The sequence below is a fragment of the Piliocolobus tephrosceles genome, chromosome 6 (genome assembly GCF_002776525.5).
Source record: "Piliocolobus tephrosceles isolate RC106 chromosome 6, ASM277652v3, whole genome shotgun sequence".
Lineage (NCBI taxonomy): Eukaryota > Metazoa > Chordata > Mammalia > Primates > Cercopithecidae > Piliocolobus > Piliocolobus tephrosceles.
This window is the reverse complement of record NC_045439.1, coordinates 144091597-144110201: the sequence shown is the minus strand read 5'-3', so window position 1 is coordinate 144110201 and position 18605 is coordinate 144091597. Positions and strand designations below refer to the sequence as shown.

General features: G+C 40.8%; 1 protein-coding gene across 1 annotated transcript in view; it reads right to left on the bottom strand.

Moving 5' to 3' along the window:
- The window catches only part of LRRC49 (leucine rich repeat containing 49), a 204209-nt gene that overhangs the window by 178226 nt on the left and 7378 nt on the right, over positions 1–18605 (bottom strand). The window contains exon 2 of the mRNA XM_023220694.1: positions 7538–7854. Coding sequence (XP_023076462.1) covers positions 7538–7555 — 18 coding nt within the window. The 5' untranslated portion in view covers positions 7556–7854. The remainder of the gene's footprint in view (positions 1–7537; positions 7855–18605) is intronic.

Below are 18605 nucleotides of genomic sequence, written 5' to 3'. Positions count from 1 at the left end.
CATGAGATCCCATTTGTCAATTTTGGCTTTTGCTGCCGTTGCTTTTGGTGTTTTAGACATGAAGTCCTTGCCCATGCCTATGTCCTGAATGGTACCACCTAGGTTTTCTTCTAGGGTTTTTATGGTATTAGGTCTAACATTTAAGTCTCTAATCCATCTTGAATTAATTTTCGTATAAGGAGTAAGGAAAGGATCCGATTTCAGCTTTCTACTTATGGCTAGCCAATTTTCCCAGCACCATTTATTAAATAGGGAATCCTTTCCCCATTTCTTGTTTCTCTCAGGTTTGTCAAAGATCAGATGGCTGTAGATGTGTGGAATTATTTCTGAGGACTCTGTTCTGTTCCATTGGTCTATATCTCTGTTTTGGTACCAGTACCATGCTGTTTTGGTTACCGTAGCCTTGTAGTATAGTTTGAAGTCAGGTAGTGTGATGCCTCCAGCTTTGTTCTTTCGACTTAGGATTGTCTTGGCAATGCGGGCTCTTTTTTGGTTCCATATGAACTTTAAAGCAGTTTTTTCCAATTCTGTGAAGAAACTCATTGGCAGCTTGATGGGGATGGCATTGAATCTATAAATAACCTTGGGCAGTATGGCCATTTTCACGATATTGATTCTTCCTATCCATGAGCATGGTATGTTCTTCCACACAAATATTTTTAATTTATTTTGTTGCTAGATCAGTTTAGTGGGGGGAAAATTTAGATTTACCTTAGTACCTCCCATCTCATTCTTCATTTATTTATTCATAAGTATTTATCAAACATATACTCTATGCCGGACAACTGTTCACTAAGGATACATTGGTGATTAAGACAAAGATTCTGGCCTCTTGGTGCTTACCTTTTAGTGAGGGAGCCAGACAATTAACAAGAAAACGAATGAATAATTTCAGATAGTGATTGGTGCTTTGAAGAAGATAAAGTAGAAGATGTTAATTGAGGTGGGGGGAGAGGTTTGTTGAGCTGTTTTTGATAGGGTAATCAGAAAAGACCTCTCCAAGGAGAGTGTATATGATCAGAGACCTGAATATCAGAAGGAGTGACCATGCAATGATCTGAGGGAAGAGAATTCCAGGTGATAGGAATAGCAGTTGCTCTGTTGTGCTTGAGGAACAGTAAGAAGACTAGGGTGGCTAGAGATAATGAAATAGGCAAAGAATGGTAAGAGATGAAGTTGGAGTGGTATATAGGACCAGACCACGTTACAGTGTCAGAGGCTACAATCAGGAATTTTTATTCTGGGCTTAAATTCTATTTTAAATGTGTTCTTATGACTGGTTTAATTATCTGCCAGTATTTATTTCTTAAACTTACTTGGAAACACATGAAAAATCATTGGACTTCAGGTGAGAGAAGAGGGACATGTCAAGAGTATGTGAACGTAAATCTTATTCAGTCAAAAATATTCCTCTGTGGGACTGCTGGAAAGTTGCAGTCTTATTGGCCTGAGGAATCAGAAGTAGGAATTCAGTGCTGCCAGAGTGAAAAGTGATGGGGCAAGTCATGGAAAAGAGGAAACCCAGAGGGGAGGAGGCCCCAAATCTCTTATAAACTTCACCCAAATCTCTGACTAATCATGAGCTATGCCTGTGTTGTGACCTCTGGGGGCCCAGCATAAAACAACAGGTGCAAGTCTTAGCGTCACAGTGGAAATAGAGTTTGGAGTTTGAGTCCAGCCAAGTTAACCGGCTGTTACAACAAAATTCAAGTGTTTAGGAAGAAGATAACAATTTATCATCCAAAATGTCCAGTATAAGATATAAAATTACTAGTCGTGTGAAGAAATTAGGAAGTGTGACCTAATATCAAGACAGAAAGGAATCAATAGAAACCAACCCCAAGATGACCAGAAGTTGGAATTGGTAGGCAAGAACTTTAAAGCAGTTATTATAAATATATTCCAAGAGGAAAATGTAATCACAATGAAGAGATAGGAGGAATCTCAACAGAGAAATGGAAACTAAAAAAGGAACCAAATGGAAATTCTAGAACTAAAGCAGACAAGCTATTGAAACTGGCACAGGGAGAAACAGAAAGTCTGAAGTGCCTGTATCTGTTAAAAGAATTGAATTTGTAATTATAATCCTTTCCACAAGGAAAACTCTAGGCCCAGAAGACTTCACTTTTAAATTCTATCAAATAACATAAGAAAGAATACCAACCTTATACAAGCTCTTCCAAGAGAAAAGGACTAGAGAACACTTTCCATCTCATGAGTTCAGCATTAACCTACCAAAACTAGGCAAAGGCATTGCAAGAAAAGAAATTATAAACCAACATCCCTTGTGAAGTTATATGTGTATCTTAACAAACTATTAGCAAACACATCCTGCAATATATTATAGAAATAATATATCACATCTAAGTGGAGTTTAGCTCAGCCACACAAGGTCGGTTTCACATTCAACAACCAATCAATGTAATTCACCATATTAAGAGAATGAAAGAGAAAAATCATGTCACCTTCATCTTACTAGATTTAAAAAACATTTGACAAAAGTCAACATCTATTCATGATAAAACCTACCAACAAACTAAGAATAGAAAGGAATTTACTTTCTTCACCTAATAGCAGCCATAAATATACGCCACTAATATCCATAGTTAATGTTCCCTTGCAAGCTTTATCCCTACATCAAGAAAAAGGTGAGGATGTCCATTCTTCAACACTTTTATTCAACATCATACTGAAGATCCTAGTCGGTGCAATAAAGGCAAGGGGAAAAAAAGGAAAGAAGGCAGAAAGGAAGAAAGATGGGAAAACAAAATGCATAGATGTTTAAAAGGAGGAAATAAAGTTGTCCTTTTTTTAGAGATGATATGATTATGTATGTAGAACCTCCTAAGAAATCTATTAAAAAGCTACTAGAACCAATAAGTGAGTTTAGCAAACCAAATGTGCAAAAATCAACTTTATTTCTATATGCTAGCAATGAACAGTTGGAAAGTGAGATAAAAAACCAGTTTCATTTACAATATGGAAAATGCAAAGAATTTAAAATAACAAAGTGTTGGAGAGCAATAGCAACTGGAACTCTCCTACATTGCTGGTAGTAATATAAAAATACTACAAGCACTTTGGAAAACAATGTGGCAAACTTTCATGAAGGTAACATACCCATATCATTCAACCAAACAATTTCACTCCTGGGTACTTTCCCAAGAGAAAATACATATCCACACAAAGACTTTTACACAAATGCTCATAAGAGCCGAAGTCTGAAAACTCAAATGTCCATCAACAGGTGAGTGGATAAGGAAATTGAAGTATAACCAAATAATGATCTCTTAGAAATAAAACAAACATATGCAAAACAACCTGGATGAATTTTGAAAGCATTATGCTGAGCGAAAAAAATCCAGGCACAAATAAAAGTACACATTCTATATTTCTATTTGTATAAAATTCTAGAAAAGAAAAAAACAAATCTATAGTGACAGAAAGGAAACCATCAGTGGTTGCTTGGGACTAGGGCAGGGAGACATTCCTGGAATGCAAGGAAATGTTTAGGGCAGATGGAATGTTTTATACCCCAATATGATAAGGGTTACATTAACACATGAATTGTATTAATAGTTGTACATAAATTATACCTTTATAAAACATGTTAAAGAAAAAGCAATACACTTATTATTTTGCCAAATGACTAGTTCAAGCAATAAAATCTGTAGTTTCTTAAGGTAGGCTTCACAAAATAGGTGAAATTGTAATGGTCCTTTAAGGAGAGGGAGGATATAAATACGCTTTAAAAACCAACAGAAAGAACTGAAGGCACAGAAAAAGTCAATAGAGACACGGATGCTTAAAAAGCAAAGGATGAGTGAGAAGAGGGGTGGCATCATTAGACTGAAGATTTACAAGGGAGTTCTGAAAGATTCAGACCGACAAGCAGAATGTTGCCAGAACAAGAGGAATGGCCTTTAACCTTTGGGCACTGAATGAACTTTTCAGATTTGGAGGCAGGAAAGTATGTCAGGCAAATGAATCTGGAGCATAGTGCAGGAAGACTTGGAATGGATTAAATTTGTTAGAGGTGACATGCCTTTGCAATAGTCCTGGCTTGACACGGTAAAAGATTGACCTAGAGTGAGGAAAGGAAAAAAAAAAAAAAAAGGAGAAGATAGAAAAGGAAGAATTGACTGGACATGGTGGTTACTTTATGGATTTGTGAACAAGGAAAGAGTAAACAATGAGTTTTCAAGCGTGGGTAACAAGAACTGGCAGTACTGCTAGTAGACGCAAGAAGGAGCCAGTCTGGGGAGAAAGGTGCTGACTTCAATTTTAGAAATGAGTTGCCTGAGAAACTTACCCTGACCCTACCCTTACCTTCTCTGAAGACTGGATGAAATGTCACTGCAGACTACCAAAGCATGTCATGCATAGCCCATCACGGCATTTATCACCTTGTGTTGTAAGAGACTGTTTATTAATCTCCCCCACTGGACTTTGCACAACCTGAAGGTAAAGACAGTAGTTAACTGTGCCAAGCACTGTTCTAAGGGTCTAAGTGGTTTCAAAATGTTCTTCCTACATAGTAAGTGTTTACAAGTATTTGCTAAATGAATACTGAATGTTGAGTTTCAGAAGATAATGAAACAGGAAAGCAGATGTGTTTCTCAGGCAATTAGAGTAGTTAGCCATAGAGATGCAGCCTTCAAAGGCATTTACATGAAAGTGATCCTTGAAACCATCATGTAGGATCCCCTAAAGGAGAATTTTTAAACCTCCTGTGGCACTTAAAGTCTTCATTATTTACCTGGCAAAACTAATCCGAAAATGAGAAGCAGGAGAGACCAAGAAAATGCACCCAAGCCTGTCTTATCCATTAATTGAATTAACTTCTGAATATTTAAGAGTTGGCTCTGCAGATAATATGCTAAAAAAAAGAAAAAAAAACTGTCTAGCACTTGCTGCTTGCATCTTCCCTTTATGTACCAAGAATCATGATTGGTTACATTTAGGAAAGTGGGAGAAAAAAATTCTTGGGACATGGCAACAGCCTGGATGCTTCCTTCACCCTGGCTGAATACTGAAGTTCCAATCTAGGCTCCAAGACACTTATCAGCTATCGTGTACTTAGATAAATTACATTATCTCTCTGGGCCTGAGTCTACTCCCATGCAAAATTGTGATTTTAGTACCTACATCATATTTCTGTTGAGAGGATTAAACGAGTTACAATAGGAAAAACCTTAGAACACTGCCGGGCACATGGTAAGTGTTCCACAACTCTTAGCTAGAGGCAGGAAAGGATACTGACCAGGAAGATGGACTTTGTAACCCACTACCTAGGCTTCCATTCTAGTTCTGCCAATTGCTAGGCAGGGTACTATGACTTTCTGGGCCGTTCCCTCATCTGTAAAGTAGGGATGTTTTTAGTTCCTCGATCATAGGTTTGTTGTGAGAATGAAATGTATGCTAACCACTTAGAACAGCACCTGACACATTGTAAACATTATGTTAAATATGACGTATAACCCATCAACCCCTTGCCCATATATCCTGATTCTGAGGCCGGCCTTCAGTTACGTCCAGTCTCTTTAGTGGTCTCTCATTTTAGTGAATAGTTAGTACACTGGATGTTTTCTAAGTTCATTTCACAGAAACACTAGATGGAGTTGCTGAGCTAAAGCACCTAAGAACTGCTGGGCAGCCGAATTGGAATTTTGGAGCTGAATGGAACTTTAGGGATGATCTAGTTCACACTTTTTATTTTGTAGATGAAGAAACTGAAGATCAGAGAAGTTATCTGGTATAATCCCTGCCTGCAAAATGAAGCTGGATGTGCTTGCAACTCTTACTTAGTGAAATTGTCTAGAACCATTTGATCAAACTCAAGCGATCCTGTAAGCGCCACAGGGGCATGCTGCTGTTGTTGTTCGCTGACTGCTCTGTCTACAATGCCTAGCATGTCATTCAGTTAATGTTTGCTGAAGAATTATAGGGATCTATCATGTTTTTAAAGCTTTAGAGATTGAAAATCTTCCTCGGTACTTGTTCCAATGCTTTCTGAAGGGGATTCCTCCTAATGTAGACTTATTCCTTTCATATATATGTCAGTCCTTTTCTTCTTTTTCTAGATTCCCAGAAGGTGTTATAGCTAGAAAAATCTTCCAGTTAAAATGCCTCGTTTTGTCAATGAGAGAATTAACTGAGGCAATTTGTCCATACTCACATAACTGATTAGTGGCAGAACTGAGATTAGAATTTTCTCTAGCTTGTCATCTAAAAACCAAAAAACGCAAACCGCTTCAAGAAACTGTCAAACTTCTTCCACTTGCCCTTTAAATGTTCCCTAACCTTTTCTCCAGGTCATAGTCTCCAGCTTATTATCAAATTATTAATTTGATTGCTTCCCTCTTGGAGCAGGCTTACTATTTACATCCTTCCTTTTCCTGACCCCAGTTCAAATAACTAGCCTACTCTATCATTGCTGCCCACCCACCTGCCCTTTGTACCTCTTGGCTCTTAATCCTTGTCTTTGAGAAGAAAAGGTAGATCCTCTTTCTCACCTGAACCAGCAGGGATGGGTTTGCAGATATCCCTCCCTGATTAGCGTCAGAACAGAAGGATCCCAGACATCTAGAACACTTCCAGGATTGTTTCAAGATGGTGTTTGCAGTTCTGATCAGAGTCTCAAAAGTTATGTTGGGCTCTGAGATAACATAACCCAGGGAAATCCCCAAACAGAAGGTTCCCTAGCTGGACTAAATGACATTCACAGACTGGTTTGCTAACAACACCCAGGAAATGTAGAGTTTCTACAGTCAAGGACTGTATCCTTGACATCTCAATCCTTTTCTACAGTTCCATGTACCTATTGGTTTATTTCTTTACTAACCTTACCACCTAGTTGCAGTAGATTGTAAAAACAGCCAAAAATTCTTCCACTCCCATCAAGAGGTAAAATCGATTTCTCCACTTCTTGACTTTGGTTTGGTCATGTGACTTACTTTTGCCAATAGGACATTAGCAAAGGTAATATAAACTGAGGCCTTAAAAGTGGCTTATCCTCTTGCTGTGTTTGGAACTCTAGGACTACCATGTGACTGAGTTCAAGCTAGCCCACTGTGGATGATACTCCATGTGGAGAAGCAGCTGGTCCCTTGCAAAGAGCCCTCTGACTGTCAGACACATGAGGGAAGTCATTCTAGATCATCTGGCTGCCTCCAACATGCCAGCTGACCAGAGAAGGATGAGAAAGTCCAGTAAATCCGCCAAGCATGCCCAGACAGAAGAGCTACCCAGTCAGCCCATGCAACTGTGAGATGAATTAGTGGTTGTGTTTTAGGCCATTAAATTGTAGGGCTGTTCGTCATGCAGCAAGCACTACCTGATACACTAGTGGTAAAGACTCCCTAAGGAAAAGGCAATCACTATCTTCATGTTCCCTCCTCACCATGACCCTCAGTTTTTTATTCTTGTATAACAGCTTTAGTTAGTATTTTGACCATATATGATGTTTTAGTTCAGTGAGGGAATAGCAGAACATAATTGTTACACAAAATTACGTCAACTGAAAGTGTAGACTTACCTCATCTTGGCAATCCATCTTTAAAAGTTATGTCAAGTTGGCCGGGCACGGTGGCTAACACCTGTAATCCTAACACCTTGGGAGGCCAAGGTGGGTGGATCACTTGAGGTCAGGAATTCAAGACCAGCCTGGCCAAGATGGTGAAACCCCGTCTCTACTAAAAGTACAAAAATGAGCTGGGCCTGGTGGTGGGCACCTGTAATCCCAGCTACTTGGGAGGCTGAGGCAGAGAATTGCTTGAATCCAGGAGGCAGAGGTTGCAGTGAGCCGAGATCGCACCACAACACTCCAGCCTAGGTGACAGAGTGAGACTTGGTCTCAAAAAAAAAGTTATGTCAAGTTTATAAGACATTTGGAGCCAGAGTCGGTTCTCTCACAAGTCTTAGAATCTCTTGGAGAAAAGGTCCTCTTTCTCTCTAGGGTCTCCATGGCTGAACATGCAAATCACTCTCCTCGGTGGATATGGAGCTTTCTGAGATGCTGCCTATGGAACTTCTCTGGTCTCAATTTCCTCTTTTTGAAAAATGTCAGCAATTTTTCCTTCTTGACAATTATCTCATCCTTTTAGAACACATACTTTTGGAAACACTAAAGTGTATCACAACTTTATCTTCGACATCATCTCAAGCTTCTAAATCCAGTCCCAGAAATGGACCCTTTGGAAAGTTACTTCCCAAGCACTTATTCCCTAGGCTCATCTCTTAGCATCAATATGAATGTTTTTTCAGTCATTCAACAAACCAGAGATAAAACTAAGCATGGCAGAATCCGTCTCTGCCCTCAAATATCTTACAGCATATCTTTCTTAAAACAAGTTGCAATCATTTTTCAGTTACAATTTGATTCCCAGTGGGGAAGAAATTGAGATGATGACCTTGAAAGGGTTAAGAATTACTTACTGCTGGCCGGACGTGGTGGCTCACACCTGTAATCCCAGCACTCTGGGAGGCCGAGGCGGGAAAATCACCTGAAGTCAGGAGTTTGAGACCAGCCTGACCAACATGGAGAAACCGTCTCCACTAAAAATACAAAATTAGCCATGCATGGTGGCACATGCCTGTAATCCCAGCTACTCGGGAGGCTGAGGCAGGAGAATCACTTGAACCTGGGAGGCAGAGGTTTCGGTGAGCCGAGATTAATTACACGTTATTGCACTCCAGTCTGGGCAACAAGAGCAAAACTCCATCTCAAAAAAGAAATTACCTACTGCTTATGCCAAATGGTCCTGTCTTGAAGTGTATCACTCTTTGGGATTGATACAACTTCACATGAACCTCAAGTGTCACAAAAAAGTGGTAACCAACTATAGTGCATTTGCTCATGTTTCTAAAAATGGTAAACCACAGTTGAGCTAGTGTGATACTGCAGCAGAATTTTTATGACAAAGTGTGGGCTGCTCTGCAGCAATCCCTCCCAATTCAATTTGCTGATGACTCATCCATTCCAATCTTCATGTTTATAAATCGATGGAGAAAACCATGCTCTATATCTTTTATTCTGCATCGGTCTTTGCTGTTGGAATCCTCTTAGCTCAGTACAGAAAAAGAATTTTGCTTGGACACATTCCAAACTTAAATTGTCCTCTGGATTTTGTACCAAACTGAAAGAAACCAAAGAAAACCTCTCAGTTTCTGAAGCTCGGAGTGTCAGAAATAAAAGGGTCTGGATGTAGGGGCTAGTGAGCAAATAGGAAACTTTCACTAAATAATTTTTTTTTTAGCTACAGCTCATGATTTTAATTTTAATATTTTTCTGTTAATAAAATCTAGTAAACTCAGTGTGGGAAATTGATTTTAAAAAAACAAACACATACAAATAAGCAAATAAAAATCACCTGTTAATTTAGGACTCAATTGCAAAGAAGAGAAACCCATTCTCATTAGCTCAAGGCAAAAAGGGAGAATACTGGAAGCATAACAGGGACAAGAGTATTACAGTTTAATATTTACAACCTCTCCCCATTGCCTGCTTTTTAAGAAGGATTTGTGCCTGTGTGGGTGGGCTCCTGCAAGTGTGTGCTGCTTAGCTCCTGGGCCTGTATTGTACTAACAGTAATCTATAATAAAACAGCAGACCTGTAGTAGCCCCCTCTGCTTGCACACAGCCTAAAATGCCCACCAGCCCTACTTCAATATATGTACATCCCACAGCTATCTAGCCCTAGTTTCTGGGTTTAGCAGTAAAGTGATAGACGCTCACTAGTAGGTTCACCTTGGGTCACATGTCCATACAGCCAATCGCCTACCACTGAAAGGGTGGGATCATTTGGTTTAAATATGTCAACCTAAGAGCTCCTTCCAGAAGAGGATATTATGAAGAGGGGAGGCTTCGAGTGGGATAGATTATTTTAGAAGATTAGGCAGGGAAGAAGTAAATGGCATCTTAGAACCAATATAATACTATCCAGAAATCATCACTGTTAACAACCAATATAATACTATCCAGAAATCATCACTGTTAACATGTCAGTGTGTTTCCTTAGTTAGTATGCTGTTTGTAGAAGTATATATGTATTATGTAGTTGATAAATGATACATGTAGCTCTTTGACCTGAGCTTTCCACATATTACAATAATTTATCATAAACATTTCTTCTTATCATTAAATTTTTTTCTCCAATTACTTTAATGGTGGCATAACACTCCACTGTAGAGATACTATTATAATTGATAAACTATTGGATATTCATGTGATTTCTAAGTATCTATCATTTTATGTAAAGCTGCAATAGACATCCCTGTACCTTAATCTTCATGCATATTTCTGATTATTTTCTTAGAGATACCTAGAAGTGTAATCAATGCCTACAAATATTTATTTACTACCAATTTGTTTTCTAAAATGTTTATACCAACCTGAACTCCCAGCGACAATGATTAGATGGAGTCATCTCATCTTAGCATCAGCTCTTACCTATTTAGAAAAACAAAACAAAGCATGAAACTGAAGCTTGTCACTGTATATAGTTTTTGCCTCTCCTTGTATTGTATTCAATTCCACATTTGGGTTGACCCAAGTTTTAAAAAAGTTTAAAGCTGAGATTCTTACTGTCCCCAGACCAGCTGCATCAGCATCACCCAGGAACTTGTTAGAAATGCAAATTCTCAGGCTCTACCCTAGACCTACTGAGTCAGAAACTCTGGGGATGGGAGCCAGAAATCTGAGTTTCGACAATCCCTTTGGGTGATTCTGATGCATGCTCAAGTTCGAGAGCCACCAGTTGAAAGCATTGAAGCCCTCACAGTGTTTCCCCAATTCTGAGCACCCAAATATCATTTTCTGGGCCCTGACCATTTATAAGGGACAGTGTGATGTAACATAAGGGTAAGTGGTTTTAGTTTAGAGGTCCTGAGTTGTAAGAACTGGATGGCTCCCTACTGGGTGTGCATCCAAGCACATGTCATGATAACTTGTTACACTGTCATAGCTTACATTTCAAGGTGAAAATTTCTCTATATCATTGAGCCCAAATACGACACTGGAAGGAAGTTTTAGCTAAGGTTACCCCAGAAGTTTCATGGTTACACAAGAATACAAAACAAAACATGTTTTCCCCACAGAATGAAAACACAATATAAGTTTTCTTTAGCAGCTGTGGCTGGAGATTGCAAAATGGAATAGTCTGGCCACCCTCCAAGCCATTAGCACCCCCTCCCTTTCCCCCAAGGGTGAAAGACAATCAAGCCAAAGAGAAGGAAAAACACTCTGCTCTCAACTTCACAGCTAATACCCAGAAATGGAGCTGCGGGAGTATCTGGGATGTGTCAAAATAGAGATGACAGAGAGGAGTACAGAGCACCTCACCCCACAACCTCTAGATCAGACTAGTCCACTTTGAATGGCTCTCAGAGGCAGGACCCCAATACTCATCTCAAAGAAATGCGTGCCAAGATTGCAGGCATTGTGGTAGATATGGTAGAGAAAATTAGGGAGCAAAAGTCTTTCCAGTGCCTTTCATATAGCACTCCAGCAATATTGTCTTTTTCACCTGGATTTAATAATGCCCCCACTTCTGAGACTGTTTAGGACTGTTACGCCATGGCATCTTCAGAAGAGTGCAGGGTGGGATGGTGGGAACAGCATAGATTTGGAATCTGACAGTGTGAGGATAAATCTTTATGCGCTTTCATATCCCAGCCGTATAACCTTTAGCTGGTTACTTAATTTTGCTGAGCCTCAGTTTTCTAACAATACCTCACTGGGATCATTGTGACTTGGAACTGCTGCAAGGGTTAAATGAGGTCATAGGCCGAATACACAGTAATTGCTCCAAAAATGGCCATTCCCATCATCTCCTGGCCAGTACTTTGATGTCTTCTTCACCCTGATGTGAAGAACACGAAAAATACTCTGTGGATGCACAGAAGAAAGAAACAAATCTCATGATGCATTTCAAAACTTCTTCACAGGAAGTTCTTTTGTTCTCTATGCTCTTGTCTATCATTCTTTTGATATTCATGGTGAAGTATCACCTCTTTCTCCGGAGAGTGTCTGATATGAGGATTGCTGTCACAAAGGCGGGCCTACATGACTCAGCATGGGTCTCAACTGGACCTTCTTCCAAAGAGGGTGCATGGAATGAGAGAGCAGGCATTGAGATGTGCTGTCTGCTGCTTGGACCTTGATAGCCTTGGGCACTCAGCCTTCAGGATTCCATTCCGATCAGCCTCCACCTGAATTCTCTATAATCAGGTACCCAATGCTACAATAAGTCCATTACCAAATCTTTAACCCCAAAGACTTTCCAAAGGCCAGACTTGGCCTTGAGTCGATCTGGAGTTCAGGCCAGGTTCAGAATTACACCTTATTTCAACTTCCCAACCCTAACCTCTCCTTGTCCAATCATTTAATGACCCTGGGGGATTCAAATCTGGAGAATAAGGCAAGGACTGAATGAAATTATTATGTTAATTTCTGTCCAGTTTAATTAAATTTTCTTAAGGTGTGATTGATTTCCTTAGGACCTTGGTATATGGTCCAGTGCTGCTTAGCCAATGGATTAAGTATCTCCAGATTCCCAGATATTTTTCTATCCTTATCTGTATCCCCTCACTGCATGAAGACCCTGAGGACTTAGAAGTTAAGGTCTTAATTTGATCTTGAAGATGATTTAAACTTCTGGAGTCTCATCTGTAAGGCCAGGACAGTTGCACAGAATGCTTGTTAAGATTTCTATGCAGGAACCTAACCTAATAATACCCAGTGAACAGGGGTATGGAAATTACCAGTAGGCTGCAGCCTTACTATTTCAACATGTCTTAGTGGCCGGACGTGGTCGCTCACACCTGTAATCCCAGCACCTGGGGAGTCTGAAGTGGGTGGATCATGAGATCAAGAGATGGAGACCATCCTGGCCAACATGGTGAAACCCCATCTCTACTAAAAATACAAAAATTACCCAGGCGTGGTGGCGCACGCCTGTAGTCCCAGCAACTTGGGAGACTGAGGCAGGAGAATCACTTGAACCTGGAGGCAGAGGTTGCAGTAAGCCAAGATCACACCACTGCACTCCAGCCTGGATGACAGAGCGAGACTCCATCTCAAAAATAAATAAATAAATAAGTAAATAAATACTTGACATGTACCAGAACTATGGGGATACAATGAGATTAGAGTAATGAGAAAGATATACATGTCTCTGCCTTCGTGGAGTTTACTACCTATTGGGAAATTCAGACGTCAAACAGAGTAAAAAATATGATGCATATTGCAAGAGTATAACCACAGGATATTATAAACCTACCTATTAACCAAGTGTGGCTGCATAATATTGGATTATTCATTTTAAAAAATGTTTCACTCTATGCCTTGCAACGATTCAAGCAAATATCCAATTCTATACCTCCTTGCCTCTAGGGTGACCAATTCATCTTGGCTTGCCCAGGACTTTCTTGATGTTGACATTGAAAGTCCCATGGCCAGGGAAAACTCTCAGTCCTCGAAAAACCAGACAGGTAGGTTATACTTCTTGCCCCAGGGAAAGTCTGGGGGCAGAGTTCTCTGGCTTTTGTTTTCAAAAGCCTAAATTCTTTAGGATAACGGACATGAATCCTTCAAAAATTCAATGTCATGAAGCAACAATAACAATATAAAATGGTGGAGGGATTATTCTAGATGTAAATAAACTGGAAGGACATAAACATCAAATGCAATGTGTGACTCTAAATTGGATCCTGGTTTTTGTTCTGAAGCATAACAAACATTCTTGGAATAAAACATTTTGGGGAAATGAATATGAATAAGATATTAAATAATTTTACGGAGCTATCAACAGTTCTGTTAGATGCAACCACAGTATTGTGGTTTTGTAGGTGAATGTCTTTCTCTTTAAAAGACAGGCTTTAGTACTGAGAGGTGAAAAAAAGACGGTGATAAATTTTTAAAGATTTTCGAATTCAGTAGAGTGTATAAGAATGTTCATTTTATTATTATTTCAACCTTTCTGTATTTATGAAACTCATACAAAGTTTTGGCAAGAAGTCAGTAACCACTGAGGAGAATAGGGATTTGGGTTAAGAGAAATGGCCAGGCATGGGGCCCACACCTGTAATCCCAGCACTGTGAGAGATGGAGGCAGGAGGATTGCTGGAGGATCCAAGTTTGAGATGAAAGAAACTTGTCCCTGAATTGGAAAAGGCTTCTTCCAGAAGGGAAGCAGGAGAAAAAAGGAAGAAAATGACTGTGTGCTGGTGGTGCTGACTCTAGGCACATGGGATTATAGAGGGCCTAGCAAAGACCCTAGTGCCCCAAATTTGGCACTGAAGCAGCTAAGAGAGCCCTGACTTAATGATATGGACATCTCAGTTGATAGATTCCTGGACACACAGATGACTGATGAGCAGACACCTGGAATTTTGACCTTAGCCCAAGTTATGAGAAGAACCCAAATTGAAATTGAGATTCCATTTCCATCACCCCAAAGAGTTACATTTTCTCCACATCTGAGTTTATGGACAGCATTGAATGTCCTGTACACCAAACTGGCAAATCCAGAAACGTTCCCCTGAGTAATATCTTAGCTAAAATCTGAAAGATTCGAAGTTGGCCAGGTAAAAAGGAGAGAATAAACATGTCACGCATCTGAAACCGCACATTTAAAGGACAGAAGAGTGGTGCCGTGAGATAAACTAAGAGAAATTCAGTATGGCCAGAGCAGAGGGAATGAGGGCAAGATGGACACGAGATGAGGGTGGAAAGGCAGCCTGGAGCCAGAATGCTCTAGACCTTCCAAACTAGGCAAAGGAAATCACTCACACCTCTCCCCTCAGGAACTCCAGGGCTCTGCTCCTTCCCTCCCAATGCCCCATCCATCCTGGTGCCCACGCCTCAGGGTGTCTCAGTGTCTTTAGAATGTGCAGTCTGGGCTACAAATTAGAAGTCATCCTGATTAGGCACCAATTTCTTGCTGTAAAAGTGATGACAAATGGAGAGAAAGCAAGTCTGTCACCCATTCCGGGGGGAGCTCTTTCCACTTGCCTCCTTTTACCCACTAATGTTATTAATACATGATCCTAGCCCCTCAAACACTGCCCAAGTATCTGTGGACATTCCCTGGGGGTGTCTCATATGTGTTCATAGATGAATCTAGCTAGTCACCACCTCTGTCTGCAGGTGGTCTCTCCTTTACTGCCCCAGCCTCTGCCAGACAATACCCTGTCCAATGGGCATTACAGGCACTTCCCTGGGCACAACTGTGTCCACCAGGCACCAGAGTCTCCTCCTGCAGCTGATGAGCAGCACAGGAGGTGCCAAAGCTATGAGATGTTATTGTGAGCAGTGGCAAAAAATGCCTCCCCTTGTGATGTGCACCCTCAGATAGTGGGGTCCCAAAATCATATTCCTTCTGCTGAAATAATTTATAGGGGAGATAGGGAAAAAGGTCAGTTTTCATGTACAGTCCCCTAGCTTTCCATGGGGCTCAGATATATGACCACAGAGGTTGGGTAGCAGGGCCTTGGCCCACAGGCAAACAAACACATATCAGATACTAGTCTGTCCCCCAAATCACTCATCCTTTCTGACAATGGAGACTTTGTTAGTGGATCAGGCTTGTGGTGCCTGGCTCCTATTTCTCCGGGATGACTATTCTTCTCAGAGGAGCTTCAGTCCCTCCTGTAGGGATTTTTGGATCTGCTAACTGGTTCTCTGAATATGCCAGATATCTGAACTCCAGCAGAGGTCATAGTTTGGGCTCCTCCTGGGACCCACAGCTTTTGTCTGTTTTCTATTAGACCAGAATACTTGAGGAAAGGATACTCTCATATCCTTGAATGGTGGCACGGGCTTGGCATGTAGGAGATGTTCAGTTTGTTATTTTTATTGAAAGACCATTCCATACCTTCGGTCAGTGGCCACCAAACTTCAGCTTGATGGAAACCACTTGGGAGATTGTTAAATACACATATTTCTAGACTGTATCTTCAGAGATATGACTCATTCGATCTGGAGTGAAGACGCAGGAATATACATTTAAATAAGCTCCTTAGTAATTCTGATGCACGTGGTCCTCGAATTTCACTTTGCCTCTACCTTAAGCAGGCCTGAACCAGGGCCACTATTAGCACAAAGGGCCACTTCAGCTCACTGGGGAGAATTAGAAATAGTTACTCTTCCCCCTCTAACTGCACCAAGTCCAAGGCCAGGGTGACAGATTGGTGAGCACAGTTTAAGCAGTCATTTCATCCCTTTATCCCCTTTGCTAAGCATTCTTGTGCTGTGCACAACCTGAACAATTGTTTGCAGCAGCCTGGTCTGATGCCTGCTCCTGCAAAGAAATAGTGCACATGAGAAATGCATCTTCGAGTCACCCAGTCCCTCAGTAAACTCTAGGAAGATACTGAGGTTGAATTGTGCTGGTTACTTGCACCTGGAGATCAGATGAACCAGTAGCCAGTGTCTCCAGACCTGTTGGGAGGAACCTGGAAAACATGGCTTGAAAGATCGAACACAGAGGTCTTGAATTTGGCTGCATGCTGGAATCATTTTGGAAGCTTTGAAAGCTAGGTCTGATGCCTGATGCTTGATGCCTCGGTCTTAACCCAGAAGTTAATTGGCAGGGCATCAGAAGTTTTTTTGTTTTGTTTTGTTTTGTTTTTTTGTTTTTTGTTTTTTTTTTTTTTTGAGATGGAGTCTTGCTCTGTCACCCAGGCTGGAGTGCAGTGGTACAATCTCAGCTCACTGCAACCTCTGCCTCCAGGGTTCAAGCTATTCTCCTGCCTCAGCCTCCTGAGTAGCTGGGACTACAGGCACATGCCACCATGCCCAGCTAATTTTTTGTATTTTAAGTAGAGACAGGGTTTCACCATGTTAGCCAGGATGGTCTCGATCTCCTGACCTCGTGATCCACCCGCCTTGACTTGCCAAAGTGCTGGGATTACAGGCATGAGCCACCGTGCCTGGCCAGCATCAGAATTTTTAAAAGCCCCCCAGGTGATTCTAAGATTCTAACATGCAGCTTAAGTTTCGAATCGCTGACCTAATGGAGCCTTCACTGTGATCAGGGAGAAGCATTGACTGCTGTGTGTCTTCCTGGGGAATGGAGGACCAGGGTGGGCTCACTCTTCAGGCTGGAGTAGGCAGCTGGCTCTCTTGCTATATGTGGTCCAGCTTTGTATAAGTTCTTCAAGTTTTCCCTCAAGAAAAAAGTGAGTGCCTGTGCCTGTGTTTCTCAGAATTTCTACCAATCACCTTTATACCTGTGGTTACTGATCACTCACCTCCTAGATCTAGTCCTTCTTTCACCCCTTTAAAATAGAACCCATCTGTTTTTTGTTTTGTTGTGTTTTTTTAAGACAGAGTCTCACTCTGTCGCCCAGGCTGGAGTGCAGTGGTGTGATCTTGGCTCACTGAAACTTCCACCTCCCAGGTTCAAGCCATTCTCCTGCCTCAGCCTCCCAAGTAGCTGGGACTATAGGTGTGTGCCACCACGCCCGGCTTAGGGTCTCCATCTATTTTTAACATGTGACATTCCACATCAGTTTGATAAACCAATCCTCCACAAGACATAAATGGCAGGTAAAGCTCAAATATAAGCTCCAAACTATGTGTCAAAACAATTTGATAATATGCTACACAGAAATTAATGAGAGCAAGACGTTATTTTTAAATGGTGGGACCCAAACTGGGGATGTTGTTGCTTTGTGGGGAGCACCTCAAACTTAGGGGAGTGGGAGACAGTACTGAGGGCCTTTTAGAAAACCCCACTGTTTTTACCACCTGCAGCAATGACCTGACTTCCATTGATAATGCTGATAATGCTATTCTTCTGAAGGGAGAGAAGAAGAAGGAATAAAGAATCTAGTTCCCCCACTAGAACACATGTTCCTGTGCTAATGGGGAAACTACATTCTATTCCTTTTGGACTCCTGAATCATTCTTACTGCATAATTTGCGTGCTTTTGCCATGCAATAAATGTTTAAGTTGTTACATTCAAATTCAACACCAATTTATTGAGTAGCTACTATATCCTAGGCCCTGAACTAGGTACTTCCATGTGTTACACAATTCAATCTTGTATTAATATTAGGCATTAGTATTAGATATTAAGTAGGATATAGGTTAAGTCTGTGACAAAAATATCTCAAAATACAATCTATTAGACAAGGTATGAGATTCTTTCTTTCTAAAATAATGATGCAGATTATGGCCCAGCGAACAAGCACAGAGCATGTTTGTTGCTTCAACTCTCCTTAACATGTGACTTCCATCCTTGGATTAGACAAGGCAACTTTAGCCAATGGGTAGAGGAAAAAGCCAGAGACGCACAACCCAGAAGTGCCAGAAAACATTTCTGTTCACATCCTGGCCAGAATTTAGTCACACGATTATACCAATATGTAAGGCAGGTTAGGAAATGTAATCACTAATTAAGTGGCCATATAGCCATCTAAAACTGGGGATTGATATTGTTAGACAAGAAAGAATAAATATTAATGGACAATTCTCATGAAAATCTCACACCTATGGATAACTATCTTAATTCATATTGAAGTTAGAAATAAACTACAGGGCAGAGTACAATGCCATATACCTGTAATTCCAGAACTTTGGGAGGCCAAGAGTTAGAAA